The sequence below is a fragment of the Artemia franciscana genome, chromosome 14 (genome assembly GCF_032884065.1).
Source record: "Artemia franciscana chromosome 14, ASM3288406v1, whole genome shotgun sequence".
NCBI lineage: Eukaryota > Metazoa > Arthropoda > Branchiopoda > Anostraca > Artemiidae > Artemia > Artemia franciscana.
Genome location: NC_088876.1, coordinates 36807921 through 36833650, shown reverse-complemented (window position 1 = coordinate 36833650; position 25730 = coordinate 36807921). Strand labels below are relative to the sequence as shown.

At 35.1% G+C, this 25730-nt stretch overlaps 1 protein-coding gene across 1 annotated transcript in view; it reads left to right on the top strand.

Annotated features, from left to right (window-relative positions):
* LOC136035663 (transcription elongation regulator 1-like) overlaps nt 1-25730 on the top strand; it is a 119738-nt gene that overhangs the window by 79698 nt on the left and 14310 nt on the right. The window contains exons 17-19 of the mRNA XM_065717572.1: nt 8391-8603; nt 22489-22671; nt 24540-24785. Coding sequence (XP_065573644.1) covers nt 8391-8603; nt 22489-22671; nt 24540-24785 — 642 coding nt within the window. The remainder of the gene's footprint in view (nt 1-8390; nt 8604-22488; nt 22672-24539; nt 24786-25730) is intronic.

Below are 25730 nucleotides of genomic sequence, written 5' to 3'. Positions count from 1 at the left end.
CCACCAAGTTGACCAAATTCGAAAAGTTATGCCAGCTTTGCCTCTCATAGGGACTATCTGTCTTGGCTATTAGCCATGGCTCTCAAGTCTTTCATCCCTTCCACCAAGTTGACCAAATTCGAAAAGTTATGCCAGCTTTGCCTCCCATAGGGGCTATCTGACTTGGCTTTACTCTAATTAGCCAAGATTCTCAAATCTTTCATCACTTCCCCCAATTTCATCAAATTCAATTCCCGCCTCTCCCTCCCCCCCCCCCCCGAAATCTGTCCGACGTGTAATAACGTAGCAAAAATGCATATAAATAAATTTGTGACTGGTTATCCCCGCAAAAATACTGGCTATCCCCGTGCTTCGTCCTATTGTCCTTTGTATTGTTGAATGAAAAAAACAAAATGTCTTCGTGTGGGCGAAGATTCGGTTCTCTTATCTTTTGGTTTCTCCTATCCATTGCCCTTTGGTTTTGATATATTTTCAAAGGAGTCTTCCTTTTTTGTGAGATTATTTTCTAAAGATATACGAATTTTTCGTTTTCAATCCGCCATACGATCTGAAAGTCCAAGAGATGTCGTCGGTATACGGGTTTTGTTGGGTATTCTTTTCTTAGTCTGTTTGAGTCTTAGTCTGTCTTGTGTTTTATTCTTCGTTCAAATAGGTATAATTTGTTTCACATTTCGTGAATCGCATGTCAAAAAGTCAGAGCTCATTTTCACTGTCCTTGGTACTAGGAGTTTAAAGTGTCCCGTGCAAAATATTTCTCGAAGTGGTTTTAATTTTATTTCTGTTCTTTCGCAACCACATTAATAAATGCCTTTTACGACTATATTTAACAAATAATTTAACTTTAATAAACATTCATTTTTTTATTTTTTATTTTTTGCTTTAACTTTCCAACATGAAGAATGCTGCGTCACTGCAGTATTTGGCAAATTCAGAATTCAGCTGTGATACAATTATATATGTAGGTTCTAGAACTACTTCAGTAAACACATATCCAGCTATTTGTGTATTTTATTTAGCTCTACCGTAGTATGTTGCAAAGAGTATGTGTGGTAACTTATGTGAGTGGAAACTGACTTTAGCGTCGACAAAAAAATATTGATGCCATCTAGTGCTTGGTGACATTTGGCGTTTTTTCAAGCTTGGTATTTTGTCAGGAATCGATATGTGATACTTATTACATGTTAATTTCGCCTATTACACTAATTAAATTTGTGATTCTTATTACACTGGAAAAAATGTCAGGTGTCGCCAAACGCTAGATGCCGTTAATATTTTTTGTCGACGCTAGCGCCAATTCCCACTCTAATAAGTTACTCACACCCTTTGGTATGTTGTGCAAATTATCATTTGGCCAGGGCTTTTAAGAAGAATAACACTAAAACACAAATCAATTACTCTTTGAAATGATCTGCCTCTTTCCGCAAAAGAAGTTTGTAGCTGAAACGAGTAATAGTAGAAAAGTTTTTTTTTTCTCTTCAGTCCTTAAACAACCGAAGGTGCGTATTATTGACATTTTGAAGGATTAAGTTTAATTCTGGACTTTCCCCGGTCACGGCCTTCCTTAAAAGTAAGCTTGTTTCAAGTTTAGAGCTATGTAACTAGCGTACTATTAATTTTGTGTTTTTTTATTTAGTAAAAAAAAAATGCAATTATACTGCATATTATTTTAAAATAATCAACTGATTCTGGCATTGCATGTATTTCCAGTTGTTTTTTTTTTGTGCTAGTCTAGCTTTTTTCATGTATATTCATTTTGTGTTGGTTCTTTTATTGAAGACATAAACAAATGCTTAAAAGTTTTTTTGAAAAACAGCATTTCCTAATTTAATTTATGCGTGTGTGCACTTAGAATGCAAATGTTGACATTTTCCGCGTACTCTGTCTTAGCCATTTCAGGAAATTTTCATCACTAATATTTTTCTTCATCCGTTATTATACAATTAAATATTCTTATTTAAATCCTCCGTTGTAAGGTATAGTTGTCACGTTTATCGTGTTTAAAAATGTCACGTGACACTCCGTTGTCACATTTTACATATAAAATTGTGCCTAAAATTCTTTTTTATTCATGACTGAGCGGTTCTGATCCTGAGTTAGTGATATAAAAGTTTGAATCTCTAATACATAACTGTAAGCTTTTCGTGAGTCAGTAAAACGGGTTTCACCTTAAGCGCGTAATTTTCTATGCCTAGCGGTAAGTTACGGTACGTTAAGCATAATCTTTCACACTTAAAATAGTCCTTTCACACTAGGCTAGCGTAAAAATCCATAAAACGATCACGATTGTTGTTTAAACTCATAAGCAAGCTATCCAAGAAATAAAATGTAGATTTTGTTGCTGCTATGGTAACTTCTTCGTAACGCAACGTAAACCTACGTAAAGTAAGTTTTAACTAGAGCTTGAGTCCATTTAGCAACACCTTCATTAAAGACAAAATTTGTCCCGGCCGGCTATGTAACATAATATAAAGTCTTATGTTAGGCAAGTGTGAAAGGTTCTGTGGGGTAGTGTGAAAGCGCCCTAAGCTAGATGACACTTGAAACCGTTCTGTCCACTACGCCTCTTTTATAACAGTACTGCTAAAAATTGCATCTCTCCTTTAGGTGGTACACCATTTTTTCATCTTTCTACTCCTGTGGATAATCAACATTTGTGGCCAGATTCGATAGGTTTCGTTTTTTGGCTAATTTTGAGCTCGTCAACTGCGGTTTTTATCGAAGGATTTAATTTGTATTTTATTTCAGGTTTGAAGAGGTTATAGTGTTTCACAAAATTATTTTTCGTTTAAATGAATTTTAATGTTCCTTAAACAGATATCCAGTGCTCAAGGGCCTTGCAGAAATTACTTTCTTTTTTTTTAATGTAATCTAAATAATATAGAACAGTTACAACTAAGAAAGTTCTGGAAACAATCTTGATGCTGGAATTGTAGAATGTTTTTCTTATTATTAATTTTTAAAATTCCGTTATTTTTTTAATTGCTGCGTGTAAGGTTTGAGCAAGTTGCAACAGATATATTACGATTGTATTATGGGTGTAATTTATTTATGTATAATTAACCGAATACCTACACACTGTAGTTTATTTCGGTTGTGTTTGGGTTGAATTTTAGTGGGTTGAATTTAATTTTAGTATTATTTTGTTATAATTTTATTTTATTGCAAATTTTTTGTTATTCTACTCTTCAGATACAAATTAGCACCTTATGGTACAATTTTAGTCAAACAACTGGTATTGTTTATTTCAAAGAGTTGACAACGCTATTGGGTAGTCTTATTTTATTTCTATTCCTCTTTTGTGTGCTCCTAAAATACACACGCGAGTTTTTATTGCACTTATATCTCAGTATCCTTTTCCTTTAAACGTTTAGGTTTAAAGATTCTTTTTTCTTTTTTTTTCTTTTTTTTTAGCGTGTATCGAAAGGTTAGGTGACCTTTGACAAATGTCAAACCAAATGAAACTAATAAAGGGATTGTCAATGTCAAAACGTCAAAAGCAAATGACAAACTATGAAAGATTTCTGATTTTATATGCAGGGAATATTAGTGTCAAAAATGTCAAATCAAATTTCAAACTGAGTAATTTCTGATCTTAAATACAGAGAAGAGGGTTGTAAGAATGAAAACTGCGTGCACCCGTTTTTATTGAAAATTGTCATGACCGTTGACACGACAGTTTGTCATGCAACCGTGACACGACCCTTTAAAAGCATATTTTATTATACACCCATTATTGTCATCCAATCGTGAACAATTGTTATGCAACTGTGACATGACCCTTTGAAAGCATATTTTACTATACGACCATTATTAGTTAGCTCTGCAGACCTTCCTATGCAAATAATTATAAAATTCACTAGATAATGAACTCGTGATTTTTCAGCCGTGGTTGCAACGAAATTAAAATTGAGTAAATGCTATCGGATTTTACCGGAATCCTCAGAGACTTCACTGGGCAACTAAAGTAGCCAAGATTTTGACTTGGAACTTGCCAAAGGAATATTATATGGTTGTTCGGTACTCCTGTCCTTGGAATCGATTCCATCTGCGGCAGATTTTTTTTACAGCAAATATCTAAGCGCCTTTGCCTAATTGTGTTCAGCCGAACTGGTTATGGCCAAAATTAAAAATATAATTGCTGATTTTAAATGCTTGGAAAGAGCCAAACGGGATATATGTAACTGAACTGAAACCAAAATAAATGAATAGTTTGTAAGTAAAAAGTGCGAAGAAGAAAAACATGCACAGTAGACAAGATAAGACAAAAGTAAATGTGAAATATACAGCTGAGAGAGTTGATTAGGTAGTATTATTTAAGTTTTTTTTTTTTAGGGCTGTATGTGTGTAGAAAAAACTGGCAAATTTACGAATATGAACTTTTAATTATTTTCATGACATAAAATTTTTAGGTTGTGTGTAGTTGTATTGGCAATTATGTTAGTATGCTTTTGATTGGGAGCATGTACAGACTTGTATTGGTAATGATCTCTGTTTCATATAAAGTAATAAGAAAATGAGGTATTAAAGGTATTGAACATATAAATACAAATAAGTACATAATACAAAAATAAATACAAACAAATGTAAATACAAATCAATAAGAAATAAATAACAAAAATATAAATACAAATATTATACAATTAATGTATTCCAAAAAAAAACACACAAAAGCGATTAGGGATTTAACAACGAGACAATACATTATCTCGGTAATGGTTAATACCGTTGTAATTTGTCGTTGTAAAGATATATATGTATATATATTAATATTATATATAAAAGTTATGGATATACCTTGCAAGATTCTGCAAATGAAGGGTTTTTGCGTTTTGTTTTTGTTTTTTTGTTGTTTTGTTGTTTTGGGTTTGTTTTTTTTTTATTATAGAATATTAACAAAGATTATTTTGTGTATAGCCCGACATAAGGCATTGGTTCTATGATCGTTTTCAAATTGCAGATAACGTTTTTTGGTGTGTGTGTGTGTGTGTGTGTGTGTGTGTGTGTGTGTGTGTGTGTGTGTGTGTGTGTGTGTGTGTGTGTGTGTGTGTGTGTGTGTGTGTGTGTGTGTGTGTGTGTGTGTGTGTGTGTGTGTGTGTGTGTGTGTGTGTGTGTGTGTGTATGTGTATCATTAGATAACCTTTCACTTGTATGTTTATTTTGTAATTTCTTAGACCACAGTGCCTTTCCATTTATAAATAAAGCGAAGATAGGTTACCCTAGTTAGATATTAGGGTAGCCCCAGCGATGTTACATAATTCGTAAAATATAACTAGTCTTAAAAATCAAAAGAAAACACTGGGGGAGGGGGGAATTACTTCCCTTATCCTTCCCGCTCAATTGACGTTTCTCTCTCCCTGTATGTTTAAGTCTTTAAACTCATGTCGTGGCAACAGGCAGAACAATATATTTTTTTTAATATTGGCTTTAAAAGATTAAAATAGTAATTGTATACATTAAAGACTAAAACACAGAAAATATTTGAGGAAAACGAAACACCTTATTATTATTCCTTAAAAATTTGATTTCACATCGTCTTTTAAATATTTTTTAAGAAAAAAGAAAAAAAATTAAAGAGCTTTCAAGAATAGTAATCCTTGCAGGACTGCCTGCCTGAGTATCGCCGCTTATTTTCAGAATTTTTTTTTAAGTATGTTTTCCTAGTAGTAGAAAAAAAAATCCAGAACATTTATGTCCAAGTTTGGATTTTTGGTTTTTCTTTAATAGATTCTTTATGTTTTGACTGTGTAATATTCGAACTACCAAGAAAATATTATGCAACAGGCTCTTCAACTAGGAATTTCATTATTTGACAAGAATAATTGTATTTGTTGTCAAAGCAGTTATAAAAAGCTATCAGTAGTCAGTGGCAGCATTGCAACGCGGCACAGTTGTGCCGTTTTTGGTACAGTTTAGAGGTCTTGGTACAATGCTTTACACTCGGAATTTTTTTCGCTAAAATACGAATTTTTTTTATATATTTTAGTTTTACTTGCTTCTTTCCCACTAGGATATCTGTTCAACCTTTAATCCATCGGTAATTTTCTCCTTGTTACGGCATATTTTTAACCTGCTGATTAAAAACATGGTCCAAATTTGCGATATAGTTTTAGTCAGAAAACTAGTACAGTTTATTTCAAAGCTTTGGCAACGCTGGTCTCAAGTCGTATCTGACGTTTGCACGCTTCTAAGATAATGCCAAAAATCACTTTCTGTGCTGTTTTCAAAGAATGGACAATAGGTTGATATTGATGAAGGAGGCCAGTTTCTGAATGAACCAAATGTGCAAAAACGACAGATACGACTTTTAGGCGTGGCAGTTGCTACTATAGAAGCCGAAAAATATTAATATATTAGACATCTTATACCATATATTAATCTCATATTATATTATTTGTCTCGATATTAGATATTTAAATATACCTCCGAAAATGGTAGTCACGATTATGTTTCCATTATAAATGTCTACATATGTAAATAAATACCTATATATCGGTATACAAAAATATTATTGGTATAATAAAAAAATATATTGGTACGCTATATAGATCCTTTTAGCTTTTTGTGTGTGTGGATCATCCCCACATTCGACTTAGCTCCAGTTTTTTTAATGCAAAAAGATTTAAGCTTTCAAATATTTATTTATAATGTAACAAAACATAGACTGAAAATACACTAAAACTAATTATTTATGAAAATCATCACGATACCTCATATCTACCCGGACGAGCTTTCCAATACTATTTATATTTAAGTAAAATCTACTTTTCAATGTTTCCAATATCAAGTCTTTCCTTCTGACCTCCTTTCCTTCAAAGTCTTTCCTTCTGACCTCCCTACCAAATATTTCCAAGCGCAACTCCTTACATTCCCCTAAAAAATGATGCAAAGACTCGTCCATCTCTCCACACATAGAGCAACATGTGATGCCCTAAAATCGTCATTATTTTGAAACACATAGAAAAATATTAGAAAATGTGGTTTTCAGGAATTTTATTTTGATGTCACTGGCGCTTAGAACTAAAAAAAGGGTCGACTATTGGGCTAATATGATAAAAATAAACATGGTAACTTTACAGGAAAGATATTGTAATATTTCTTATTTAAGCCATTATTCTCTGTAGGCTAATTGTCCTTCATAATGACGGTATTTTAAGGTTCTCAAGCTGTTCTCCATCAATTTTATTATTTTGGTTTAAAATATTTTACTCTTAAACAGGGAAGAAATTGCAACACTTTAGATCGTTGTGTTTAATTGTGTTTCTCTTCTTTTTTCGTAGAACTCATTTCCTTTTTAGCCATCTAAGAGAAAAGTTTATGAAAAGTTTTTTCCTCGAAAGTTTTCTCGAAGGAATATCTTTTTTCTCTTCTTTAATTTTTGAAAATGATTGCTAATCACGACATACTGCGGAAGAATAGGATATAGCCTTTAATAATATGCGCCTTGTTTAATAGGATACGCCTTTAAAATCTCTTGAACCTATTGTTTTTCTAACCTTGTTTATTTATAATTTAAGTATATATTTAATGTTTTGCAGATGTCATTTCTTAGCGACCTATGATAAAAAATATCCATCTTTTTAAATTCAGATATAATGTAAACGGGAGCATAAATTATGTTTTGGTCAGATTTACGTGGTCAGACATGTACAAATAGTATTTGTACGCACAAATTTAATATACGTAATCATAAGCCATTTCTTAGGGACATGTCTGAACAAAAATATTTGTCCTTGTTTCTTGGTTGCGTGCAGTCATCTTTATTTAACGGTTTTATTCTCTACTTCTTTATTTAATCTTTGCTGAGTTATTTTTAAACTTTGTTTAACTATTTAATTGTCACGAATATTGGATTATTTGTACCACAAATGCTTCTATACCTGTGAGATTATGGAGTAATTGATGATTTTTGTTTGTTTTTATTTTTCCTTTTGACGCAATCTTTTTGTTTTTCAACCTCAGTGAAAAAGTGAAATAGTTTTTTTTTAGAAATACAAAAAACAAGTCTTATTTAGATTAGGAATATTGTGATATAAGATAAATATTTGTTATTGAAAGTTTTTGGAGTTCTGTGGTAAAAACGGTACATAAAACATCTTGGTTACATTGGCAGGTGTTAAACACGTACGAATTTATGTAATTGAATATGTTTTCGACGTACATGTACCACCAAAAATATTTTTTTCTTAATACTTAAAGGTGTGAACCCATCTTTATTGAACTATTGAAAATAATTATCCTTTTTTTTTAATTTGAAATACTTAATTGGTCTTTCATATCATGTTAAGAATAGATTTGATCTAATACTGATCACTACTTAAAATTAATTAATAAAATGTTTGTGGTTAAATTAATTGTGTTTATATATTATTAATCTTGTATCTGAATTTTAGGCTAAAAAGTCATTTCTTGAGATGCTCCGTGAAAAATGTCCAAGTGTTGATCGCCATACTCGTTGGGCAGAGGTGAAAAGGAAGATCGAAAATGAGCCTGCTTATGTTGCCCTCGAATGGGGCAATGACAGAGAAGAGGTATTTCATGATTATTTAAGGGAAATGCGAGCCAAAGAAAAGGAACGTGAGAAGGAAAAGGAAAAGGAGAGAGAGGTGAGTTGGTTATCATATTCTTGATTTAGCATGTGGAAACTGGGACCGACTGATAAATCGGTCGGCCGGTATGGGGGTCGGTGTCATTATCGGACATCGGAAAAAAATATTCGATATTAGCTGACTTTTTTTCTTTATTTATGCACAACTCATTCAGAAGGTGTTGCCAGGTTTCCTCAGGTAATTTTTGCTTGACCAGTCCTTGGAGGGTGGAGCCACCTTCTATGTCTGATCATAGTGGAGAGAGTAGCAGAGGTGAGTCAAATGAAATCAAAGTAAATTTGTTGCCTCTACACACCTGGTAAGGAGCAACATTAAAACTCAAAACAAACAGAATACTCCGTATATGAAGGTTTGCCCTCTCCTCAATACCTTACTCTTTACACTAAACTTTGACTATTTGTCCCAATTTTTAAGAACGGCTACTGACACACAGGGACTGTTCAATTACAATAGATAGCTTTTTAAAAAGTGTTAATAGTCTTAGCGTAAAGAGCAAGATATTGAGGAGGGGGAAACCCCTCACATACGGAATAATGTTTGTTCGTTTTGAGTTTTAATTTTCCTTTGTTCTAGAAGTAGAGTAGACCTTTCAACTAATCTGCATTAGATGGATAACTTCAAATTTTGATCGGATGCCCTTAGGAAGAAAATGGACTCTGTGGGGGACTATGTGCCCTCCAATCTTTTTGGTCACTAAAACAGGGCACTAGAGGTTTTGTTTTCCCATCCAAAGAGCCGCTTTCTGTTATAGTACCATTGGATCGACATCATCAACTCTGAAAAAAAAAATAACAAAAAAAAGTATAAAAACTCCGTGGTCTTTCGTCTGCCAAAAAATATGAAACTTCTCGTTTTTGTAGATAGGAGCTCGAAACCTTCACAGTAGAGTTCACTGACATGCTGAATTTAATGGCTTTATTTTTGTTTGGATCGCTTTTTTCCTAGGGGGCCCCCTTTTTTTTAATCAGGCAAATTTTCTCAGACTGGTAGTTTTTGATGGGTAACATTGAAGTTAATGTACTTAAGGTTTATTATACCTTTGTCTCAAGACAAACAAATTCCGCTAGGAAGTGCTGATTGAACTTTTTAAAATTTCACCCCATTTTCCTTATTGGTCAAAAGCAAAATGTAAGGCGGGCCTAAATAAACCAATGAAATTAATTTTTGTCTAAAGCTTCGAAGATTGATATTTTTACACAGAGTTTTCTTCTGATTAGAATTTACGACAAAATTTCCGTCAGCGGTATTTAGTTAGATAATGGCAAGAGATTTTTTTTTCTCTTAAACTTACAGTGCCTTATTGGAAATGTCCATATGTTCCAATATGTCCTTCAGCAGAGAAATAGTAATATATTCGTCGGCGTCTTCCAAAGCTTGGTTATCGACGGGTGAAGAGCAAATGAGCACCGTAATTCTCTAGCACAAAATGCCCATTTTTATGAAACTGTGACGACATGCATAGAGTGCATTTTAAAATTTATTGTTTTTCTACTTTTATATGGCACTTGGTATCTATCAAGTGACACTGTAGATACTAAGTACTTGGTATCTACAAAATGAGGTATTTTTAACTTATGAAGGAGTGATCGGATCTTATTAAAATTTGATGTTTTGAAGGATATCGTGTCTCAGAGCACTTCTTTTAAATCTGACCGGATCCAGTGACACTGGAGGGAGTTGGGGGGGGGAGAAATCTTGGAAAACGCTTAGAGTGGAGGGATCGGGATGGAACTTGGCGGGGAAAATAAAAACAAGTCTTAGATATGTGATTCGCATAACGGGAACGGATCTGCTCTCTGGGGGAGTTCGGGGGGAGGGTTAATTCTGAAAAAATAGAAAAAAATGAGGTATTTTTAATTTACGAAGGAATGATCGGATCCTAATGAAATTTGATTTTTAGAAGGATATCGTGTCTCAAAGGTCTTATTTCAAATCTGACCGGATCCGGTGACATTTGGCGGAGTTGGGGGGACCTAAAATCTTGGAAAATGCTTTCAGTGGAGGGATCAGGATGAAACTTGGAGGGGGAAATAAGCACAAGTCCTAGATACGTGATTAGCTTTTGTCTTGGAAAAATCTTGGAAAACGCTTAGAACGGAGAGATCGGGATGGAACTTGGTGGGAAAAATAAAGAAAAGTCTTGGATACGTGATTCGCATAACGGGAACAGATCCGCTCCCTTTGGGGGAGTTTGGGGAGAGGGTTAATTCTGAAAAATGACACTGTCCCTCCTAAGTTTAATCCTGAAAAACTGAAATCCTTATAGCAACACGTGGAATTACCATATGTAATTTTATTTTGTAATGAATACTCGTACATAGATTGGGAAGTGATCAATATCATTCTTATGTAACCGGGTTAAACAGAGTCTGGCGAATGTGTAGAAATATATATAATTATAACCAGAATAATTATAAGAAGAATCGGTAGAAATAGACTGTACCTAATACTCGAGATAAAATAAGCATATCAGCAGGGTTAACAAAAGAGCATATGTTTTATTTCTATAAGAATTATTGTTTTTTTATTGTGACAATGTAATTTTCATTAAGTAGTTCTTTAAATCCTTCATCTTCACTAAGTTTTCCTGGCCCTTCAATGACCTTTAAACCATGAAAAGATGCTTCTTGTTGCACGGCTATAATCTGATCTAGTTTTTGCTGACCATCGCTGTCTAATTGACCATATAGTCCTCTTTTTACTGAAATGTCAGTTTTGGGAATATTGTCCCATTTATTATATCTGTAAAACAAAATGAGTATCAAACAGTTCGTGGTAACAAACTGTAGTAAGGAGCGACCCGGCTCAAAGGTAACCGAAACTCCTTAAAGCCGGAATTTAAAACCTTAAAACCGAAACGGAATTTCGATACCAATAGTTAAATCAAAAGAATCTGATTTCAAATATATAAGTTTCATCAAGTTTAGTTATACTCATCAAAAGTTACCGAGCCTGACAAAACTCCCTAAAAAGTAGAATCATAGAATCTTAACGAAAATCACACCATGAGATTCAGCATATCAGACAACCCTGTTGTAGAAGTTACAAGCTCACATATACAAAAATGTGGAATTTCGTATTTTTTGCCAGAAGACAGATCACGGGTGCATGTTTATTTTTGTTTTTCCAGGGGTGATCGTATCGACCAAATAGGCCTAGAATATTGCAAGAGGGCTCATTCTAAAGAAAATAAAAATTTCTAGTGCCCTTTTTAAGTGACCGAAAAAATCAGAGGGTCCCTAGACCCCCTTCCCGCTCATTGGTTTCACAAAGTCAACGGGTCAAAATTTTGAGATAGCCATTTTGTTAAGCATATTCAAAAACCTAATAACTATGTCTTTGGGAACGACTCAATCCCCCACAGGCCCAGAGGGGAGAGGCTGCAAGCTACAAACTTTGACGATTGTTTACATATAGTAATTGTTATTGCAAAGGGTACAGCCGTCTTTTCAGGGGAATTTTTCACAGTGGGGTCGGGGTGGGTCCGATCTTTCCAAGGAAGAATGTATCATGAGGGAATAAAATTTCCATTAAGAGAGAGGGGTGACAGGATTTTCTAGCATTATTAAAAAAATAAGGTAAAAATAGATAAAAAAAATGTTTTCGGCTGGAATTAAGGAGCAGCATTAAAACTTAAAACGAACAGAAAATATTATGTATATAAGGGGGTTCGTCTCCTCCACAATAACTTGCTCTTTAACCTAAAGTATTTTTAGTAATTTCTACTATTTATATCGAGGTCTTTGTGATTCAGGGGTTATTATTAAAGAATTGGGATGAAATTCGAGCTTTAGTGTTAAGACAAAGGTATTGAAGATTGGGCGAGCCTCCTCATATACATAAGAAGAATATACCAAAATAGAAGTTCGTTAATTTAGTTAATTCGCAAGTTGCGTATATTATTACTAATAAAAACGTTCGAAAAAAACAGTTCTAGTTGTATTTTTAAGTAACCACAATTGGAGGGCAACTAGGCCGCCCCCACCCCTTTTTTTAAAAGTATCCATGTCAAAACATGTATTAATGCAAAAATATTCCGAATTAAATTAACAAACATTTTTTTTTAACTGCAAGTAAGGTTAAGTTTTAAGAAAACTTAAAACGAACAGAAACTATTCCGTGAATGAAAGGGGTTTTCCCCTCTTCAGGCAATTAAATAAAAAAAAAGTTTTTCCAACTGAAAGTAAGGAGCGACATTAAAACTTAAAAAGAACAGAAATTATTCCGTATATGAAAGGGGCTGTTCCCTCCTCAACACCTAGCTCTTTACGTTTAAGTTTTTTTTTCAAGTTCTCTTTCTCGCAACTCTACTTTTTAAAACAGTAAAAAACTGTAGCGTAAAGAGTGGGGCGCTGGGGCGTTTTAATGTCGCTCCTTACTTTCAGTTGGAAAAACTTTTTTTTTTATTTAATTGCCTGAAAGAACTATCAATTGGTCTAAATTGATCTAAAATAATTTATTAGGCCTGCCATTGGCATTGCTCAGCAGTTTTTCGAACTAATCACGCACATGATCAATAGAGTAAGTACATTAGAGTATCCTCTCGTATGAATAACACTGTTCTATGCAAAACTTTTCTAACCGTTTAAGAAAGTAGCCTTATTCTATGGAAATACACAAGTCTGTGACATAAAAAGATTTTCTTGTGCAAAATGCTCGAATGCAGCAAAAAAGAATAGTTATTAAAATTTACAGGGGAGAATTTTATACAGTAGGAACTTTCTCTAATAGGGGTTTTAATACGAGGGGGGGGTGCTCCAAGGAAGCCCCTTGAAAAAGAGGTGGCAAATTTCTTAACAATATTTGGAAAAATGACAAGAAATTAATTAAATAAAGTAGTTTTTTAAACTGAAAATAAGGAGCAACATAAAAATATAAGGTAAACAAAAGTTGGTGCTTAATAAAATCCTTATCTTAGGCTTGCTCTTTACGCTAAGTTTAACTTTTTGTTCCTATTCTAAAGAACGAATCCTGGAACATAAGGGATGTTTATTCGAATAAGAGGCTTTTTCCAAAAATCTTTAGCATGAACAGCAAGGAATTATTATTAACATTGGATTTACCTTTAACAGGATAGACTGAATAATAAAATTATACTACGTACATAATTAAAAAACAATAGAGGAGGAAATTAACTTGCCTTCGGAACTGTCCTAACTTTCTCCTTTTATTTAACGCTACTGCTTTCTTATTACCCATTATCTTCTCATAGAACAATATTATATACAATGAAAGAAACTTCTTTACAATATTAGATACGACCCAGAGATATCAACAGGCAGTTTACAGCTCTGATGAGTAACACCCAATCATATGTGTTCTCTCCCCAAAACCACCCACTGCATTGAATCTCCTGACGATAAACCCAAATTCAGCACTTGTGCGCCCTCTCGGATTCATTGAATATTCTCAATTTTCTGTTTTTTATAGAACTTTAAACTGTGTTTTTAAGACAAATTTAAGCAATATTGTAATTTTAACCACGCAAGTAAATAGATCAGGAAGTTCTGAATACAACGGTGTGCATATTTTTTTTATTTTGATCGAAAATAAAGATATACAAGATTTTTAATGAGACCCTACTTTTCAAAAGTATTTACAAGGTTTTTGAAAGATAAAAAAAATATAAGGAAAACTAAAAAAAAATCTAAGATAGAGATTTTCAAGAACACAGTCTTCGCTATCGAATGGTATCTCTATCTTAATCTTGTGGTGAAGTACAAAGAAATAGAAGCTTCCAGAAATTTAACATGGGAAATCGGAACAGGGATCATAAACCTTAAGAAACTTAAAAAGCCAATTCTTTCGATAAATATATTGTTATCGAAATTCCGTTTTTTTTTCGAGTTTTGGTTACTATTCGGCTGAGTCGCTCAAAGTGCAAATTATTTTTTTTGTCTTTAGAAGACATGGGGGTCTAGGAGCAATATAAAACCTTAAAACGAACAGAAATTGCTAAGTGTATGAAACGGGTTGCCTCCTCCTCAAGGCCTCGCTCTTTACGCTAAAGTTTCTTTTTATATAGAATTTTAAAACAAATCTTATTGTTTTAATTAAACGGCCATTGTGTTTCAGGAATCGTTCTTAAAGAATCAGGATAAAAGGGTGTTGTGGAAGGTCAAACTCCTTTCATATACGTAATAATTTCTACTTCTTTTTTTTTTTTTTTTTTTTTTTTTTTTTTTTTTTTTTTTTTTTTTTTTTTTTTACTTTAATTTCTGGACTGTTTCTAAATAATACGGGGAAACCCGGCTCTCTCTCCATGAAAAATTCCAGTACTTGTGTATTATACGACATTCACTCAAGTTTACGATCCGTATAACTTCAGAACAAACCCGTTTCTTCATCAGTTTCTTCGTTACTTTAGAAACAAATTTTGGCTATATATATGCACATTGGGGGGGGGGGGGAAGTATACTGGGTCTGCTTGCAAGGTGTGTTAGGTACAATCATTCTGCATATTATGAAGTAAGAATTGTTTTCGGACTTCAAACTGTCCAAATTCATTAACTCCCCCTCCCCCCCACTAATATGCAAATATATAGCCCAAATTATATATTTCCCATGTATTCTGTCACTTTTCTTTGTCTTGTCTCGCACTAAGCTGAAAGAAACTAACGAAGAAACTTTTCTTTGTCTTGTCTCGCACTAAGCTGAAAGAAACTAACGAAGAAACCAGTTTTTTTCTCGAGTTTTACGCAGAGTAAACTTGAGTGAGTTGCATATAATGCACAAGTACCAAAATTCCTTCCCCCTACGGAAAATCAAAAACAAAACTCAAATAAAACTTTAAATTTGAAGTATTTTTTCTCCGGAGGGGGGGGATTTTCTGTGGTGCCACTGAAGGACGGCCTTCGGTAGTCGAGTTTCGGGCATGCGGATCACATCACCGAGATATCTCCACATCTTATGTCTGATCACTTCGTTTATCAGTGGTTTTGACGTATTTTTGTTGCACAGTAGCTTTCATTACTTGTCGGGACCAGTGGATATTTAGAATGCGACTTAAATACATGTTTTCAAACGCGAGGAGTTTTTTTTTCAAGTTGTTGATCTAAGTACCAAGTTTCACAACCATGGTAAAGCGTCGAGGGAGCGTTGCTGTTGAACAGCCCCAACTTGAGTCAGGGAGTACTTCTGGCTGCGCCAAATTTGAAACAGTTTCCTGAAAAATGCATTAGCTTGGCCGACTCTTAGGTTGACTTAACGCTGACACGATCTTGAATTTCGGATGGTACTTACTAAGTTCTTAAACTTCACGGTTTACTCTATTGTCTGGTTATGACATCATTGGTCGGGAGGATATCCTGTGTTCGCTTAACCTCTTGTTTTGTTGGCCAAAATGTTCGGCAGCGTCTTAAGGTCATAATGAGAAATTAGAGAGAGATGGGCCTTAAATTTCAGTTTGACAAAAACGTAACACCATGTCTCTGGAATTGCCAAAGTCAAATGAAGTTTTCTCCTCTTAGTCGTGACATTTTATTAATAACAAAAAGGAAAACTGTATTTAAAATAGTACAGTTTTAGGGTTTATTCTTTAGCTGCTAGTCCCATTTTAACAAAGTCACAACTTCTCCCCCAAGAAAGCAGAAAATCTCAAATTGCGCCCTAATAAGTTAGATGTATACATGATTAAGCTTGAGGTAATTAGAAATGGGGAAACGAGAAAATCTAATAGATAATAAACTAGATAATAAATCTAATAAATAATGATCTAAAATAAAAATAATCTAAATAATAAAGTAAGATAATAAATCTAATAGAGGAGACGAGATAAATCTGTCCTTTAGTGGCAACCACAGAAAATCCCCCCCCCCCTCCCAAGAAAAAGACTTCAAATTTAAAGTTTTATTTGAGTTTTGTTTTTGATTTTCCGTAGGGGGAAGGAATTTTGGTACTTGTGCATTATACGCAACTCACTCAAGTTTACTCTGCGTAAAACTCGAGAAAAAAACTGGTTTCTTCGTTAGTTTCTTTCAGCTTAGTGCGAGACAAGACAAAGAAAAGTTTCTTCGTTAGTTTCTTTCAGCTTAGTGCGAGACAAGACAAAGAAAAGTGACAGAATACATGGGAAATATATAATTTGGGCTATATATTTGCATATTAGTGGGGGGGGAGGGGGAGTTAATGAATTTGGACAGTTTGAAGTCCGAAAACAATTCTTACTTCATAATATGCAGAATGATTGTACCTAACACACCTTGCAAGCAGACCCAGTATACTTCCCCCCCCCCCCCCAATGTGCATATATATAGCCAAAATTTTTTTCTAAAGTAACGAAGAAACTAATGAAGAAACGGGTTTGTTCTGAAGTTATACGGATCGTAAACTTGAGTGAATGTCGTATAATACACAAGTACTGGAATTTTTCATGGAGAGAGAGCCGGGTTTCCCCGTATTATTTAGAAACAGTCCAGAAATTAAAGTAAAAAAAAAAAAAAAAAAAACGAGTAGAAATTATTACGTATATGAAAGGAGTTTGACCTTCCACAACACCTTTTTGTCCTGATTCTTTAAGAACGATTCCTGAAACACAATGGCCGTTTAATTAAAACAGTAAGATTTGTTTTAAAATTCTATATAACAAAAAACTTTAGCGTAAAGAGCGAGGCCTTAAGGAGGAGGCAACCCATTTCATATACTTAGCAATTTCTGTTCGTTTTAAGGTTTTATATTGCTCCTAGACGACCCCCATGTCTTCTAATGACCAAAAAATAATTTGCACTTTGAGCGACTCAGCCGAATAGTAACCAAAACTCGAAAAAAAAACGGAATTTTGATAACAATATATTTATCGAAAGAATTGGCTTTTTAACTTTCTTAAGTACATTAAGTTCAATGTTACCCAGCAAAAACTACCAGCCTGAGAAAATTTGCCTGATTTTTGAAAAAAAAGGGGCTCCCTAGGAAAAAAGCGATCCAAACAAAAATAAAGCCGTTAAATTCAGCATGTCAGCGAACTCTACTGTGAAGGTTTCGAGCTCCTATCTACAAAAACGAGAAGTTTCATATTTTTTGGCGGACGAAGGATCTGGAGAGTACTTTTTGTGTAATTCTTAGGAATTTGTTCTCCAAATTAGAGAGAAAAACTTGGTCCAGGCAGTTATTTATGCAGCTACTGAACATTTAATCATTTTTGCCGCAATCTGGTTTTCCCCGGGGGACTTTCGGGATTCTTCTTTACTAAGATTGAAAAACAGAAAAATTCGTGTAAAAAAGATCAAAAAACATTTTCCGCTCCAACCCTAAGTGCATCTAAAATAGCAATGTTTGTCCACGTATTCTCTTCGTAAAAGTAATAAGGGAAATAAGAAGAAAAAAATCGTATAATTTATAGTAAAACATAAATGTTAAAAAAAAATAATTGAAAGAACAACTACCTTTTTAATTGATACTGAAAAAAAACATGTCAGATTTTCTAAAATTTCTCCCCCTGGATACCACCGATTTGTTTGGAAGATGAGGAACAAGGTCTCTGCTACTTTACAAAACTAATATGTAAAGAATAAGGGTATTTTGAAGGAATTTATGTTTCTTTCATTTAGCTATCAAGTGCCGCGAGCAAGAAAGGGCATGGGAGGGGAGGGCGGTTTCCCTTCATTCATGTTCGGTCCCTGAGAAGAGTGTTAGAACTATAAATTTCAGATCGAAAGAAGCCCTTCCTAAGGTTCTTTAACCACATCTAGCACACGAGGTTTTACGGAAAAAGGATAAAATATGGGAGGCACACGGCTCTTTACTAAGGCAACGATAGTGGGTTAGCTCAGACTAAACAAAAACGAGGGTCTTTCTTTGCATCATTGCCCAGAAATAAGAATAAACAACCAACATAGTAAACTCCGATAAGTGCCAGCAACTGTTAAACACCAACAATATATTTATAGAACAACCAAGGATGGGCCAGGTCCAGATCAATTACGCCAATTTTGAATGAAAGAAATATTTAACACCTGTGCAAAACATTATTCCGTTCCAAAAAAATGATAAATTACAAATGGATCATTAAGTGATAACGGGAGAGGGGTACCGGAAGCCTAGAAAACATTGCAGAATCACTTTTGTCAACTTATTGTGTGAATTAAAATATGTAGTGCAAGGAGGGGAACGTACCCCTAAGTATGTAAATTTCAAGGAAAACATTTAGACGCGGCTAAAACCAGGTTTCTCAGACAAATCAAAGGTATCAAGTGGTATGACTTCGTCACCAACACCCAACTACTGTCACTTATCAACCATTCACCCAACTCACGTCAGCTTGTTGCTCGAACTCAGCATGCCATCAGAGATTTCAGCTAGAATTGTCTTTAATTTTGATCCCTCGACGAACAACTGGAAGCGCCCGTGTGGAAGGCCACGTTCTAGGTGGAAGGATATGGAAGGATAGCCGTGGTCACTTCCTGTCATCCCAGACGAAGCTATCATGCGACCTCGGGACTGTCTGGACTAGCGGCGATGAGTGGCTTCTCTCTACGCCGGACCACCAGCAGGAGCAATAAGTCAAGTTAAGAACGGGTACTGAGGAGCTATCAGCTCTCCTTCTTTCGTGGGAAGATTTGATTAGATATTGGTTTACTTAGCTACACAACGAGCAGGGGATAGAGAACATAGCTCCAAGATCAAATTGCCAGGATGAAATGAGTTGATTAGTTTTGTACTTCATTCATATATACATTCAAGGAAGGGGGGGGGGGTCGAAAAAAATTTTGCGCCCCTAAGCCCTCATCACTTGAAGCAACATATTTAGATTAGCCATAATGAACCGTCCTTGTCAATAGAAGTCGAAACTTCAAAAGAAGAATTTTGAATCCGAAGTATGAATCAAAAGAATTTGTTTTTATGCTGGTTTGAAATATGTATCAATCCTTAAGTGAAAAGTTAGCATTTAAAGTTCATCTTATAAAAGAAATTGTATATGTTTTTCTTTAAGTTATCTTTAAGTTTAAGTTTAAGTGTATGTGTTTCTTTAAGTACATTCTTGTATATATACTCCCTATTCTCTTCTCTTACCTCATTCTTGTATAACTAACTCCCTCTTCTCTAAAGATATTCTTCTATATACGACTAGGGTGCCTATCTCTAACTTACCTCTTGCGATAAATTCATCCCCTCTTCTCAAAGGAACTTTTTCTCTACATGACGAGGGTGTCTACCCCTAACTTCCCTCTTGCGATAGCTAACTCCCCTCTTCTCTATAGAGAATTCTATATATGACAAGGGTGCCTATCCCTAACTCGCCACTTGCAATAAATTCATCCCCTCTTCTCTAAGCAGATTCTTCTGTATATGACGAGGATGTCTCCACCTAACCCCACTCTGGCGGTAACTTAACTCCTCTCTTCTCTAAGTAGACTCTTCTATATATGACGAGTATGCCCATCCCCAACTTACCACTTGCGATAAATTCATCCCATCTTCTCTAAGGAGATTCTTCTGTATATGACGAGGATGTCTACCTCCTAACTCTCCTCTGGCGATAACTAACTCCTCTCTTCTCTAAAGATTTTCATCTATGTATGACGAAAGTGCCTATCCCTAATTTCCCCCGGCGACAACTAACTCCTCTCTTCTCTAAAGAGACTCTTCCTTATATGACGAGGGTGCCTATCCCTAACTTACCACTTGCGATAAATCCATCTCCTATTCTCCTAGGAGATTCTTCTGTATATGAGGAGGATGTCTACCCCCTAACTCCCCTCTGGCGATAACTAACTCCTCTCTTCTCTAAAGAGACTCTTCTATATATCACAAGGTTGTCCATCCATAACTCACCACTTGCGGTAAATCCATCTCCTATTCTGTAAGGAGATTCTTCTGTATATGAGGAGGATATCTACCCCAAAACTCCTCTCTGGTGATAACTAACTCCTCTCTTCTCTAAAGAGACTCTTCTAAATATCACAAGAGTGTCCATCCCTAACTCACCACTGGCGATAACTAACTCCTCTCTTCTCTAAAGAGACTTCTACTTATCACAAGAGTGTCCATCCCTAACTCACCACTGGCGATAAATCTATCTCCTCTTCCCTAAGGAGATTCATCTGTATATGCGAACATTTCAGATCGATGCTAAAGTTTATTGATTTCACTTCTGAAACTTAGTCGTGTGTAACATTTCTGGCCTAAATGGACAGCAATTTCTTTACATGGTGCCCAATAAACAAAAGCTTGAGCCAGGTCTCCAAATCTTTGGGAAAACCTTTACATTTTTTGGCATATACGTCGCGAAAGATCGAACAAGTTTTCTACCCCTCGAACAATAGAATGTAAGATTTTGATAAAAGTATTATTTTGTTGCAGTTCTGATTTTGAAAATAAAATGTCTTATAAATAATTTCCGTAAATTCTTCTTTTGCGCCTCATCAACCAAGCTGTATTGGGCCTCATGGTTTGTAGCGGATTGTTATTATTATTATTGAGTGTAATTGCGAAATTGAGTGTAGACTTAGGCTACAATGGCTAATAAAACAACAGAGTGTCCTTTGCGCCTCATCAGCCAAGCTGAATTTGGCCTCATGGTTTGTAGCGGATTGTTATTATTATTATTGAGTGTAATTGCGTAATTGAGTGTAGACTTAGGCTACAATGGCTAATAAAACAACAGAGTGTCCTTTGCGCCTCATCAGCCAAGCTGAATTTGGCCTCATGGTTTGTAGCGGATTGTTATTATTATTATTGAGTGTAATTGCGAAATTGAGTGTAGACTTAGGCTACAATGGCTAATAAAACAACAGAGTGTCCTTTGCGCCTCATCAGCCAAGCTGAATTTGGCCTCATGGTTTGTAGCGGATTGTTATTATTATTATTGAGTGTAATTGCGAAATTGAGTGTAGACTTAGGCTACAATGGCTAATGAAACAACAGAGTGTCTTTTGCGCCTCATCAACCAAGCTGTATTTGGCCTCACGGTTTGAAGCGGATTGTTATTATTATTATTGAGTGTAATTGCGAAATTGAGTGTAGACTGAGGCTACAATGGCTAATTGCCTCCATATCCCTCAAAAAAGCACCAATTTGCTATTGATGTCCCCTTGGACATAATATTTTGAGATAAGGATTTTTGCACTTTGTAGAAGTGTATTCCTTGGTAGCCTTATGGTTTCCACCTTTGTCTTCCCCCATCTCAAGAACCCTATCCTCCTGCATCAGACAAGAAACACGTGTCCCTGTAATGAAAGGGGAGAGTCACCTACCACTCTTCAGCCATCAGCGCCCAGTGGAACCTGATCTCCAGAACCGACACTAGAAAACAAACTGCTTTTTCTCGTCTCAGATTGCTCCTAATACAATCTTTTTGTCCCTGGGTTGGCGTTTTATATATCCAGAGGGAGTGACCGCGTGGAGAAGATTCAGCAGCCTTTACTGACATCCAATCTCAGCAGTGCCTCACAAAATACCCTGCCTCGAGGTCAGACATTGAACAGGACATTTAATGACTAAACGACGACTATTGGAGTAGTTGACTGATGTTAGTGTCTACTAATCTCAGAGAACCCTGGGAAGGTTGTCTCCACTACTCTCCCTCGGAAGTGCTTACCCTTACATCCTAAAATAGCTGTAGAAATTCAAAAAAAAAATAACATTGTATTCCATATAGCATCGCCACCTATCTATTGTCTGATATGAAAGATTAAACGGTAAAATCTGAAAAGAAGAAATTGAAAAGTGAATTTGATCAGTTTCTCATTAAAGGCTTGTTTATTGGCTTTGACAAAATTTTAACCAATTTTTATATCACTACAAATAATATGTACTACTCGTGTTACTAGTTCCTTCCCTGTTTTTTAATTTCAAAAATTTAAGTGATTCTATTTAATCCTACAAAAGCAGGTGAAGAGTATTCAATCTTGGCAGTATTTTAATGAAAATTCTATTATTTTCTCAGGAGAGGCGATCTAGAAAAGATAAAAGTCGCTCCAGAAGTCGCGAGCGCAAGCGTAGCTCGGAACGGAGACGATCACGAAGCAAGGACAGAAAGGAGAGGAAACGCTCACGAACACGTGATGAAGAGGATAAGAAACGCGAAGAGTCAAGGAGCCCAAGAAAAATGAGGAAACAGGATTCTGAGGTGACTAGTTATTCCTTCCCTCATCTCTCTCTCTCTCTCTCTCTCATCTCTCTCTCTCTCTCTCTCTCTCTCTCTCTCTCTCTCTCTCTCTCTCTCTCTCTCTCTCTCTCTCTCTCTCTCTCTCTCTCTCTCTCTCTCTCTCTCTCTCTCTCTCTCTCTCTCTCTCGCTCTCTCTTTCTCTTTTTCTCTCCCTCTCTCTCTTTGGTTTTGGCCGTTCAGATAACGTTAGGCTACAGAACTTAATGCACAGCAAACCTAAATTAGCTCTTATGTTTGGCTTTCTGGTCTTGACCAGTGTCTAGGTTTTTATTTTCATCTGCATGGAGTTCTGAAAACTAGTGATTACCATCGTACAAAGAACCAACATAGTACTCTAAGTCAAACAATACGTGTGAAATAAAGATGAAGGAGAATAAACACTAGCATACAGTAAAAAAAAAACTGGTAGTAATCATAATAATAGAAATAAGCAGAAAACAAGAAAGTAGAGACACAGGAAAGACCAAGTTGACATGAGAATATCAGAAAAAACAAAAAGACAAATAAACAAGGGCTTTAAAAGGTAAGAAGATGTCTGAAAATAATTTTTGAAAGAATAGGAGAAATAGATATCAGTTGGGGAAGAATTCCAAAAAGGAGAAACAATAGGAAAAAGAGAACAGGAAAAATAAAAACAAAGGAGGAATTAGGAATAATTTTCCCTTTATCTAAATAGGAAGTATGTACACTGAAATATGAGGCTACTGGCTGAACAATAATGTTACCAATAAGGCAGCAATGATTTTCCTTCTATTTAAAACGAGAAGGATGATGCAAAATCAGTGCTTGTCACTGTCCTCTGGAGTGATTGGGGCTTCCTCTATAAACACCAAAGGAAAGTTTGGCCCTGCAAACATTCCTGTAAATTGACGTACGCCAACGTCAACCCAAAACACAAATCTATTTTCGAGGAACTTTCAAGATCCTAATTTTTTGTTGGGATAATTAGGGGAAACTTTGAAAAATATGGGGTAAAAAAAAATTGGGGAAGCACTAAGATGAATATAAGGCTAATAGTGGATCGCGAGGTTACTAATTGGTGAACTAGGTATGATTTTTCATCACTTTCATAATATGAGAGTGAACTTTAACCTAAGACTAACGGCAGGACCGAACAGTATAAAAAAACTTGACTTAATAGTGAGAAACAGAATCTTAACAGTGAACTTAACAATTGAACTTAATTGAGAACTTAGTGAACCTAAGAACTAAGTGAACCTTAATTTAACGGTGATAAAAGCTCAGAAAAGGAAAATCTAGAACGTCATCTTCCACTTAGCAGCTTTGTTTGACCCAGAAGTGCGGCATACTTGTTTTTTTTTCTCATGTGCTTTAAAATGAAGGGGAGTGTAGAGAAAACGGAATTATGTCCCCAGTAAGCGTTCCAGCTTAAACCAACTAGGCTTGACAGTTCTCAGACTCAACTGACTGAATTCAGCTTTACCTGCTAAAATTTTTGCAAGCTAACTTAGGCCTACTGTATGGCAATTGGTTTTTGACTTGAAATTAATCTTTAAATGCTGCTTAATTATTATTTACAGAGAAATTTTACCTTTAATCTTATTGTATTGTAAATTAATCATATCAAAACCTCTTTGAAATTTGATACTGTTTTTATTAAGTTCCCAAACGCTATGCTGTAGGTGGTGCTAGTAGTGTTTAATCGCGGTTTTCCTATATTTAGCCGATGATTTCCAATTTTAAATTATATCGGGGCTCATTCTGAATCCTGATGTTAAATCGCCGCAATTTTAAATCTCATTTTTTCGATTGTTTTCGTACAGGGCAGTACTGGTATCAATGGTTTAAAATAATTTTTGTACTAATAGGAGGAGGGTGAAGTGGAATACAAGCCCCGTGAAGAGCGAGAGCGAGAAGAGACCGAACTCGAAGAAGAGCGAAAACGTACTGAGCAAGAAAAAAATAAACGTGAACGGGAGGAGGCGAGTATTCGTGAACGCGAAAAGGAAGTAAAAAAGTCACTTGAAGAAAGTCTTCGAGATAGAGACAAAGAAAGATCGGCAACCCTACATTCAGAAGCCGTACAGAACTTTAAAGCTCTAATGATTGACCTGGTAAGTGTTTTTTTCAGAAGCCTATTGGATATGTTTAACCTGTTATAGCACAGTGGATTGAGGCTCTGCTTGACCCTGCGGAGCACCAGGGTTCAATCCCCGCTGTAGTAAGGTTGGGCGACATGTTGCTACTTGTCCCTGTAAAAAACACACAGCAACTGAAACGTCGAATCGACGCCCTATTCGCCAACAATGGTTTAGGAGGATCTTTATCCTTTTTTTTTATTGGATATGTTTACAGTTAATGTAATAAACAGTAAATATTGAATTGTTGGAACCATAGCTTTAAAATGGCTGATATTTTAGGAGGCGAACTTTTCAAGATCAGACCCTGGAAGGACTTTTTACGTTTATTTTTCCAATTTTTTTTTTTTTTCTTAAAAAGGCTGTTGAGTTTTTCTCTAGCTTTTGCACTTGAGGTTAGTTGGAAATTAATCACTTGTTGTTTAAAGGCCAATCAGAATGGTTCCATTTGTTTTTGTTTATTTGGCTAGGATATTGTTGTCTAAACGGTTTTTCAATTGAATGTGGAGAGCGTAGAATTCATAAATGTTGTACTGAATTTAAAAAGAATTTTATATTCTTTAGAATATAAAATATTTGTATATTCAAATATATCAAATATTTGACTTTTTTTTTATTGAGAACCTTTGTTATTGCGAATTAGTTATTTTTGTTGTTTTTTTTGTCTCTTTTATTTTGCTTTATTTTTTTTGTAGAATAAAAAACTTCTTTTGATTATTAATCGTATAGCTACAATATCCACATAGATTTAGAGTGAGAGCAGAAACGGAACAACAGTAGAGTTCTCTGAATTTTTTGAAATTTTCTATTTCGAAACTGCTATCACAATAAAGTTTGCTTTATCTCAGCTTTTATGTGACAAGGCTTCAGATTCACGGAATTTCGCAGATTATTGATTTATTTATTTTATCTAATCTATTA